Source organism: Salvelinus sp. IW2-2015, unplaced genomic scaffold (genome assembly GCF_002910315.2).
Source record: "Salvelinus sp. IW2-2015 unplaced genomic scaffold, ASM291031v2 Un_scaffold16294, whole genome shotgun sequence".
Lineage (NCBI taxonomy): Eukaryota > Metazoa > Chordata > Actinopteri > Salmoniformes > Salmonidae > Salvelinus > Salvelinus sp. IW2-2015.
This window is the reverse complement of record NW_019957525.1, coordinates 130,692-141,329: the sequence shown is the minus strand read 5'-3', so window position 1 is coordinate 141,329 and position 10,638 is coordinate 130,692. Positions and strand designations below refer to the sequence as shown.

General features: G+C 44.2%; 1 protein-coding gene across 1 annotated transcript in view; it reads left to right on the top strand.

Annotated features, from left to right (window-relative positions):
• LOC112080371 (histone-lysine N-methyltransferase 2C-like) overlaps positions 1-5,915 on the top strand; it is a 65,025-nt gene extending 59,110 nt beyond the window's left edge. The window contains exons 4-6 of the mRNA XM_070442528.1: positions 4,830-4,883; positions 5,562-5,663; positions 5,845-5,915. Of these exons, the coding sequence (XP_070298629.1) occupies positions 4,830-4,883; positions 5,562-5,663; positions 5,845-5,915 (227 nt within the window). The remainder of the gene's footprint in view (positions 1-4,829; positions 4,884-5,561; positions 5,664-5,844) is intronic.
• Positions 5,916-10,638: the final 4,723 nt, after the last annotated feature.

The following is a 10,638-nucleotide window of genomic DNA, read 5'->3' as shown; positions in this document are numbered from 1 at the left end:
CTTGGTTTTCCTCATGTTCTGAGAGTCTTTAGTTGCCTTTTGGCACAACTCCAAGCGGGCTGTCATGTGGCCTTTTACTGCGAGGAAGGGCTTCCCTGGGTCTGGCCACTCTACCCATAAAGGCTGAAATTGGTGGAGTGGCTGCAAAGATGTCCTTCTAGACGCGTTCTCCATCGTCAACAGACGGAACTCTTTGAGCCTCTGTTAGAGTGACCATCCGTTTTCTTGGGGTTCCACCTTTCCTGACCAAGACCCTTCTCCCCCGAATTGCTCACGTTCCCTGGCCGGTTAGCCTGCTCTAGAGGCAGTCATGCGTGGTTTTGACACAATCCTGTCCCTCAACGCTTCTCTATTGGCAATTCCTTTTTCGACCTTGTCGGCTTTTGGTTTCTTTGCCTCTGACCATGCACTGTCAACTGTGGAACCTTCATGTAGAAAACAGGCTGTCGGGTGCCTTTCGAAATCATGTTCCAATCAAAATGAATTCCCCTCCGAGGTTGGACTCCAATCAAGTTGTACGAAACCATCTCAAGGATGATCAAATTGGGAACAGGATGCCACCTGAGCTCAATTTTAGAATCTCAATAGCAAAGGGTCTGAATATTTTATGTAAATTAAGGGATTTCTTCTTTTTCTTTTTTTAATAAACTTTTGCCTTTTGTCATTCATGGGGTTATTGTGGTGTAGACTTTGATGACGAAAAAACACAAATCTATCAATTTTAGAATAAAGGCTGTAAAGTAACAAGATGCGGAAAAGTCTTCAAGGGTGTTTGAATACTTTACCAAATGCACTGTTATAAATGTGTGGTTTGTGGTGTTGGTTCTGTGTGTGGTGGTAAATCCTACTTTTCCCAGTTAACTAGTGGTGTGTTGCAGTATCCTGTCTCTTCTGTAGACTATATGTTTTTTCGTAAATGTGTGGTATTAGATTTTTGTAAGACTGGTAATGCTAGGTATGTGTTGTTTGTTTTATCTCTCTTGTAGACTTAATCGAGTTAAGTTATGTTGTTTGGTGTTATTTTCTTCTGTAGACTAATATGTAGGTAGTGTGTGGTCTGTGTTGGGTTTGTTTGTGTGTGTGTGGGTTTGGCGGTGTGTGTGTTGGTGGTGTGCGTGTGCGTGTGGCGTGTGCCGTGTTTATTTTCTCTGGTATATGTAGGTTTGTGTTGCAATTATGCAGAGCCCTAGGGAGAGAGTTCTAATAAATAAATCAGGCTGCAGTGGCTCAACAGGACGAATATCTATCTTTGACACGCCCGGGGAGGGAGGGAAGGGGGGGAAAGAGGGAGAGAGGGAGAGGGAGAGGGAGGAGAGAGAGAGGAAGAACACAGTCAGAACAGAAATCTGCATGGGACAACCACGGATCTCACCACTACCTAGAATCCGAGTCAAATGGCTCTACTGTTGTTTGCGATGATCTGGTCTTCATGTCCCCAACCAAGGAGGGCCTACAGCACACACTGATCTTCTGCACGAGATTCTGGTAGAACCTGGGCCCTGACAGTAATCTTCAAGTAAGGACAAAATAATGGTTGTTTCAAAAAGGTCCAGTCGCACAGGCACACAAATTCATCTAGACCCCGTTGCCTAGAGCACAACAAAACTAATACCATTCGGCCTCAACAATCAGCACCAAAGGTAGCTTTCCACAGAGCTGTGAACGATCTGAAGAGACAAGGCAAGAAGGGCATTCTATGCCATCAAAGGAACATAATTTCCAAACATACAATTTAGGATCTGGCTAAAAATACTTGAATCAGTCATCAGGACACCCATTGGCCTTATGGTTGTGAGGTCTGGGGTCCGCCTCACCAACCAAGATTTTCACAAAATGGGACAACACACAAATTGAGACTTCTGCATGCAGAATTCTGCAAAAATATCCTCCGTGTACAATACGTAGAACCACAAATAATGCATGCAGAGCAGAATTGGGCCGATACCCAACTAATTATCAAAATCCAGAAAAAAGCCGTTAAATTCTACACACCAAAGAAGGCGATTCCCAAACCTTCCATAAACAAAGCCATCACCTACAGAGAGATGAACCTGGAGAAGAGTCCCCTAGCAAGCTGCCTAGGGCTCTGTTCACAAACACACCCCAAGAGCCCAGGACAACAGCACAATTAGACCCAACCAAATCATGAGGAGAACAAAAGATAATTACTTGACACACTGGAAAGACATTAACCAAAAAAACAGACCAAAACTAGAATGCTATTTGCCCTAACAGAGAGGTACACAGTGGGCAGAATAACTGACCACTGTGACTGAACCCAAACTTGGAAAGCTTTGACTTGTACAGAACTCACGATGGAGCATAGCCTTGCTATTGGAGAAAGGCCCCGCCGTAAGGCAGAACATGGCTCTCAAGAGAAGACCAGGCTATGTGCTCACTGCCCACACAAATGAGGTGGAAACTGAGCTGCACTTCCTAACCTCCTGCCAATGTATGAACCATATAGAGAGACATATTTTCCCTCGAGTACATCCAGATCCACAAAAGAATTTGAAAACAAATCCCAATTTGATAAAACTCCCATAATCTACTGGGTGAAATTCCACAGTGTGCCATCACAGCAGCAAGATTTGTGACTGTGCCACAAAGAAAAGGACAAACCAGTGAAGAAACAAACACATTTGTAAATACAACCCATATTTATGCTTATTTATTTTAACTTGTGTGCTTTAACCATTTGTACATTGTTAAACACTGTAATATATATATATGACATTGTAATGTTCTTTCTTGTTTTGACACTTCTAGAGCTATGTGTAATGTCTTAACTCGCTTATATTATCGTAATTGTTTATTTCACTTTTGTGTTATTCCTACATCCATTGCTTTGGCAATGTTAACACGTTCCATGCCAATAAAGCCATTGATTGAATTTGAGAGGGAGAGAGGGGAAGAGGGAGAGAGGGAGAGAGGGAGAAGAGGGAGGAGGGAGGGAGGGAGGGAGCGGAGGGAGGGAGGAGGCGAGAGGAGAGAGGAGAGAAGAGAGAAGAGAGAGAGAGAGAGAGAGAGGAGAGAGAGAGAGAGAGAGAGAGAGAGAATGCTAGGAGTGTGCAAAGCTGTTCATTAAGGCAAAGGGTGGCTACTTTGAAGAATCTCAAATATAAAATATATTTTGATTTGTTTAACACATTTTTGGTTACTGCATGATTCCATATGTGTTATTCATAGTTTGATGTCTTCGCTATTATTCTAACAATGTAAAATAAAGAAAAAATGTGGAATGAGTAGGTGTGTCCAAATACTTTATTGTTAGATATTTTTCTTCTTGGGTGAGAATGTTTTTCATACATTCTGGTAGTCTACCAGAGACCCAAAGACTAAACTACAGATACAGTAGCAGACACACCTGACTTCTTCAGTCAGCTGAGAGCCAGAGAGATGTTTTCAATCCTCAACACATCTTCATTTAATCCTGTATTGTCTATAGGCTACAGTTGGATTTATTACCGCAGGGCAAGCGTTCTCTTGAACTGGTGTGTATGGAGAATGGGTGACGACATCTCATTTGTTGCCTAGATAATGTTGGAATGTGCAGCGCTACATCCCATTGTAAAGGGGATTAGGGTCTTCAAAAAACTGGAGGCCTAAATCACTGTCGTGTTTGGACTCACACATCCTCTTAACGTTTCTGAATAGTTTTCTATGCTTGTGTTTCTAGCTCAGGTAAGAGTTTGACCAAAATAATGGAAACGCCATGCATGGCGCCCTCCGTGGGGGATAGATCCAGAATCTCCTCTCCTAAATCTCTAACATGTATTGATCACAAGGTTGAATACTTCAAGATATATTACTGTTTTTTTTATATGTTTGAATGTTTCTTCCACATTGACAGAGTATTTGTGTAGATCGTTGACAGAAAAATGACAATTAAATACATTTTAATCCCACTTTGTAACACAACAAAATGTGGAAAAAGTGTGAATACTTTGTGAACGCACTGTATTTCCCACGGTCTGCATTCCATTGACCTCTTTATCACATTAATAACCTCTCTGTCTCTCCCCCCCTCCCCTCTCTACCTCTCTCTCTCTCTCTCCTCTCCCTGTCTCTCCCCCCTCTCTACCTCTCCTCTTTCTCCCCACCTCTCTATTCTTCTCTCTCTTCTCTCTTTCTTCTCTCTCTCTCTTCTCTCTCTCTCTACCTCTCCTGTCTTCTCCCCCTCTCTACCTCTCTCTTCTCCCCACTCCTCTAACTTTCTTCTCTCTTTCTCTCTTTCTCTCTCTTTCTTCCTCTTCTCCACTCTCTTCCCTGTCCTCTCCCTCTACTCTCTATCTCTTTGTCTCTCTCTCCTGTCTGTCTCTCCCCTCTTTCTCTTCTCTCTACCCTCTCTTGCCCTGTCTTCCTCCCCCTCTCTCTTTTTTTCTTTACCTCTCTCCCCCTCTCGCTCTCTCCACCTCTTTCTCTCACCCTGTCTTCTCCCCTCCCCTCTTTCTCGCTTTTATTTCTCTCTCTCCCTGTCTTCTTTCTCTCTCTATTTTCTACCATTCCCTGTCTTCCTCTCCTCTCTCTCTCCTCTCAACCTCTCTCTCTTTTGTTTTCCTCTCTGTCTTCTTCCTCCCTCTTTCTCTCTCTCTACCTCTCTTTGCCCTGTCTTCTCCCCCCTCTCTCTTTTTTTTCTTTACCTCTCTCCCCCCTCTCGCTCTCTCCATCTCTCTCTCACCTGTCTTCTCCCCTTCCCCTCTCTCTCCTCTCTCTTTTCTTCTAAATCTCACAACCTGTTTCTCCTTTCCTCCCCCACTCGCCCTTCGCCCTCTCCTCTCGCTCACGTCTCTCACATGCCCGTTTTGTTTTCTCCTCTGCTCCTGTAGTGACCTGGCCCCTGGTCGAGGAGCCGGCCCGGCAGAGCCGTTGTGATTCCCTTGGTGAGGTGAACGGGTCAAGATTGATTTCATGTCCAAGAAACTCCTCTACTCGAACTACGTCTTTCCGGGTTTCCCCCTCCCACCAAGGTGTTAGACCAAGCGGCGTTCCGCGACCGGAGCTTTGTAGGCTTCTCGGGCAGAGGCCCCTCTCACTTGTTCACTCCCCATCCACGACCGTCCTCGAGCGTGGAGTGTCCAGTACGTGGTTGTGGGAAACACCCGCACCGGCCGAAGGCCCACAGGTTATACGCGCCTCAACAATACGGGAGATGGACAACACACCTCAAAGGGTCAAAAGTCACACACAATCTTGTGCTGCTGTTTGCTCTCCGTTCTGCCATTCTCCTCACGGTGTACACCGGGTACGAATAGGCCGACCAAAAATACTATGGCCACATGGGCCGACAAAGCCACACCGAACTGGTTAACACACGTGCCAGCGACTAATGAATCAACACACACAGTCCACACATACCATACACAGTGTTGGCTCGTAGCTGGCAATTATTCTGTCATGTAGATTATTCCAGCTCCGTGGACCCCTCATCCGCCCGCTTCAAGGAAGAAGTAACGGATTCATTCTCAACATAAGCGTCCGGTCAACTAAAACGCAATTTCCCGCCACCTCACGTCCACATTTCGTACTATTTAAAATTCCCCTCACTGCTCTTCCACCAGGCGGCCCAGGAGCTCCACCCTTCCAGGCGTTCCAGCTAGAAAATGACACAACCACAGTTCCCAGGGCTCATGAGAACGAGGTTTATAAGAGCGGACCGGACAGTAAGACACGTTCTTCTACTTAAGAGCGATGCACCATTTTTCTGCGGACTGGGATGAACGGATGGCCCCCGCAAGGCTGTTTGGGCAAGGGGCGAAGTCTGTAGCCCAGGCTGTCCTCACGGTTGGCACCACCGGCCAGGAAAGTTTGAAAATGATGTCCCTTCGTATGGTGTTGCTCTAGCACATCGTGGGGGCTTGTTCTACTTGGCAGTGGTGCAACCCTCGAGGCCCCAAGCAGAAGCTGAGGGCTAACCCATTTTCGAGGCATCCGCAATGCTCAACGAGCTTCTTCAAACACCGACTAATCGAACTACAAACATGTCATTTGTGGAATAGCGAAATGAGAAATGTACTATAAGGTATTTAAAGGTTTAGGACTTTATTACAACTCGACACACCTTGGTATTTGCACATTTTGCACACCAGATCATTATAATAGCAATGACACACATCAAAGTGCCAACTGAACGTGGTAATCTTCCTATATATATGTTGTCCTTGTGTTGGTTGGAGTCCCGATTTCTGCCACTTGGAGTATCGATGAATTGTTTCTTGGTAACCTGAGTCATCACGCAATTCTCACCTAAGCACGGTGTTGTCTATTTGAAACAGTATTATGAAATTTGAATTGCCTAAGTGTCCGGAATCCTATTATTATTATATATTTTTAATTTGGAATTTTAATTGGGCCCCACCGCCTACCCGCGTGGTTCCATGCTGCCTCATTACTTAGCCCCACCACCGGTAAGCCCAGAATATTTGGAATTTTGGAATTGAATTTAAAAAAATTAGAATTTAATTCATACTGAATTCAAACCACCATCGCTTCACATTCCTATTTTTTATCCTTCTATATTCAATCTTTTACTTCACACATCGCAGCCAGAGGCATTTTGTTTATTTTTGACACAATGCTGGTTACAAATCGACCAGGCATATCCTAGCAGTAATAAGGTTGAAAACATTTAACACACTTTCTTTAAGACTCACATTTTTTTCTCTTTTAAACAATTAAATAATTTCAGGTGGTCTATGTAATTAATTTATTTATTTTCGCAATATTGTAGATCAGTTTAATCGTTGCTTCTTGTGTGTCTTTGGTGTTTCCCCAACATAGTATTAATTTCATTAATCTATCCCCTTTAATGATTTTTGAGGAATTCAGAATAATAGTCTTTTTTTTTTTGCCCTTAGCCATGGCCTTATGATCCAGAACACTGCAGTATGGATTAGGTCGGCATAGCAATCTCTAACATCTCATGACAAAATAAATATGGTTTGAACATCTTGTCTTCAGTTAGTATATATAATTACTTTACTTATTTGTGTTCCACGGTATTATGTATGTGTTATGGTGTTGGTGGCCCATTGTAAATAAGTGGCATCTCCTTTTTTTATAAATATTTGTAAAATTAAAGTACTTTCAACGTTATCGTCACATCCTTCAGTTGGGAATATCACATTAAATATCACCCATTGGACCAATTACATGGGGGCTCGGCCTGAGAAGAAGGGGTGAGGGGCTGTAGGGGAATGGCCAGAAAGTGGGGAGGGTGCGGAATTCCAATCAAAGTTGGAAGAGTGATGGGTTGCACGACAAGGATTGGGAGCTCGGAGGGAAGACCCATATATGTTGGGGTGGCCGCATCTGTGCCGACGGAGTAAGGAGAGAGGATTGATAGAGTGGCGAATTTGAAGGGTGAAATGGTCGATGAAGCCAGGTGGGTTAAAATAGACAAGAAGGGGAAAGAATCGAGAAGAGATCTGAAGATGGAGAGAGATGTGGTGATATATTTGATAAAATCAGAGGACGTATGGGAGATGGTAGATGCGTGTGAGCGCGCAATGAAGTGTCGTAAAGCTAGAAAGACGTGTTGCCAAAGGCTTGTGTTGCATTTTTAAGGTGGCACAGGATGGTTGGGCTCGACTCATTGTGGGACGAAAACTAGCCAAACACAGATATGTTAGGTGTTTTGAGCCGAACATGCTGCATTGTGGAAATTATTTTTAACCACACTGTTATTATGTCCATTATTTTAATCCATCTCCTCCTAACAATCTCAATCAACTGGAGTTTGGATGTGTATGTAGAATAAGGGAGGAGCATGTATTTTTACCATAGGTTTGGTTCATGTTTTAATTTCAGTTGCAATGTTTATTTGGTTTTTTCCACTCTTCGATGCGCAAATCGCACAACACACGTTTCTGTTTCACCGATCTTGTCGCCGCACGGGACACACGATTTTTTTACTGTTCACATTGCGCATCTGCACACCACCATCAGTTTCTTCCGAATTTTTAAATACAACAATACTTGCACTTGGGACATCCCATTGCCTTATTTTGTGGGGAATGTAAGCTTACGGGTTTGGGTGGCTCACGGCCAAGCACCATTACTCAACTGCACTTAAACCCTCCTCCTATGTTTTGCGACAGATGATTTAACATATTTCTTGGGTTTTTGGGTTCAATAGTTGTGAAACAATAACTTTGAACTTATTGTTATTCTTATTCCGCATTTGGGCGGGCTTTGGCAGACACACCGCCCCCCTTTTCTTCTCTCGCCGCCACAGGAAGACGACCTCTCTTTAATATGAAACTTTCGGAAATCCCGCCATCCGGTGAGACTGTGCAAACGTTTGAAGTACTCCCCCTTAATTTTACAAATATTTTATAAAAAGGACATTCGCACTTATTAATCCGTCCAGAAACGAATACACATACCATATATTCCTGCTGCCAGACCTATTAAGAGCTCCGGTCGGGCGGGTCTATGGTATATAACTTGGCTACCAGCATGTTTCCTTCCTATCCTCTTTCAATTCACTATAGTCCTTAGATTTTCTTCGGCTGTTCTTTTGTTTCATGAGATTTGTTAGATTGTTCCTTCCATACCGTGACCGGAGTGTTGCTGGTGTTTGATCTTAGTCGCCACTGTGGTTTCATGGTTGAAGAGGGCACGATGAACATCGGTTATTTTCCTGTTTATTGTTATTTGGGTCAATAATCCTTATTAAAACTGGTGGAATGATTGAGTATTTCTATTATGGGACACCGACCAAGACGGCAGGTTGCAATTTTCAATTTATTCCTCTAGGGAGCGCGACTGTAGGGTTTATTGTTAAATTTGTGTAATGAGAATGAGTTTCTAAAGACTCGCAAATGTGTGTTCTCGCTTAACCATTATCTCGGCGGTAAGATGTTGTATTGGTCACCTCCCATGCGCCTCTATGTACTATCGGATTTAAATAAACTCATGTGCTTCCCTTGGTCTGGCTTGTGTGTACATTCACTTAGACTAAGGCATTCTCCTGCGACGAAGTTTGCATTGATTTGATCATTCTAAGTAATGGTTTATTCAAATTTCAATTCTTGTAAAGCATCCCTATCGATTTCCCGATGTATGCGCCGCGCTTTGTGGCACACTTAAAAGGATTCCCATAAAATAAAATTCTTGACACCTGCAATTGCAGATTCACTAGGTTATCTTCTTCAATATAAATTTGACTTCTTGCGGTATTTATTCAGACAAAACTTCTTACGTACACTCAATTCAGAATGACGCAACCTCCAACCCACTGCAACACACATTTCTAAACCAGCAGTTTGCACGTGAGGTTAGTCTATCAAGTATACTTGTAGGCCTTAAAGTGCAAACATTGTTGTGTGTGTTTTCCTGACCTTTATAATTCACATTCCAGTTCATTAACCACACTTTCGGTAGTCGTAAGCGTTGTTGTGGGTAAGAGCTCCGTTTGATGTCATTTTCAACCGACTGATTGACGAAACCTGGCAGTAATATGTGGGGTACACTTGGGTCACAGACGTCTGAGTGGTAAGCCGTGCATCCACGAATGTATCGAAGTAATTAGACAACACACTGGTTGACTAATCTATCAACCACGCTCTCCCACCTGTTGTCTGTGGGATTCAGAACCCCCCCCTGCCACAGCCCCGCTTCTGGGCCCCTGGTACCCCAGAGAAACATGGAGGGTGTAGGGAAGACAATGGATCTCTTATCTGTCCCTCCTTGACGGTCTCTTTCTCCACTTTCCTAGATTCGCTTGGTGGCTGTTCCTCTATATTTCTAGGGGTGGCCTGGGGACGAAGGGCAGAGCGCGCATTATAGACTAGACTATTGGGTGGAAATGATGGAGTAAGGTCTTTCTTAGTGACGAACCGCTGTTTTGTCCTCTAACCTTTCCTTCTGAAAGTGCCCTTGTGGCCAATTGAGTTCTCACCGGTCTGAATACTCTACTGACATAATGAAGTACACGAGCACCTTCATCCCCTACTCTCCTTCTCGCTCTTCCACGTTGTACTGTCTTCCTGTCTCCTTCCCCATTCTTTCGACTGTTGATACTCGTTTCTGTTTTGTTGTCTTCCGCTGACTGACTTTCTCTTCGTGCATTTCTCTCCTCGTGGTTGGTGGTAACGTGTGTGTGCCGTATTGCCTGCGTGGTGGTGGTGAACCTTGTACACTCCTTGAGTTTGTCATCCTCGTTTTTTGAGGCCCACGTCCTGGTGCCTTGGCCTGCTTGTCCCCCTTTATTGTTCTTTTTCATTTGAATTCTTCTCTTCTCTTCTTTCTTCATCGCCTCTGCTGGCCGTCGTTGGATGCTGGGGATGGTCTTCTGACTCAGGTGACGACGGGCCCTTTTCTCCTCCCATCATCAGCTCCTCCTCAGCTTTGTTCTCTTATCTCCCGCCGTCTCGGCCTGGTTACCAATCCCTCACTGGAACTACTCCAGTTACTCGTAGATACGGAATTCTTTTGGGACATTGAATCCCTCTGACCTTCCTATCCTCCATCACCATGCTGGTAAGACAGAGAGATCTTTAAAATGAGGAGAGATATCGAGGTAGAGGAAGTGGGGGAGTACCAGCTACCAGGTGACGCAGAGAGAAAAAAGAGAGAGAGAGAGGAAGGGGGAGAAAGACAGGGGTCTGAGAGACAGAAATGAGTCGCTGCGAG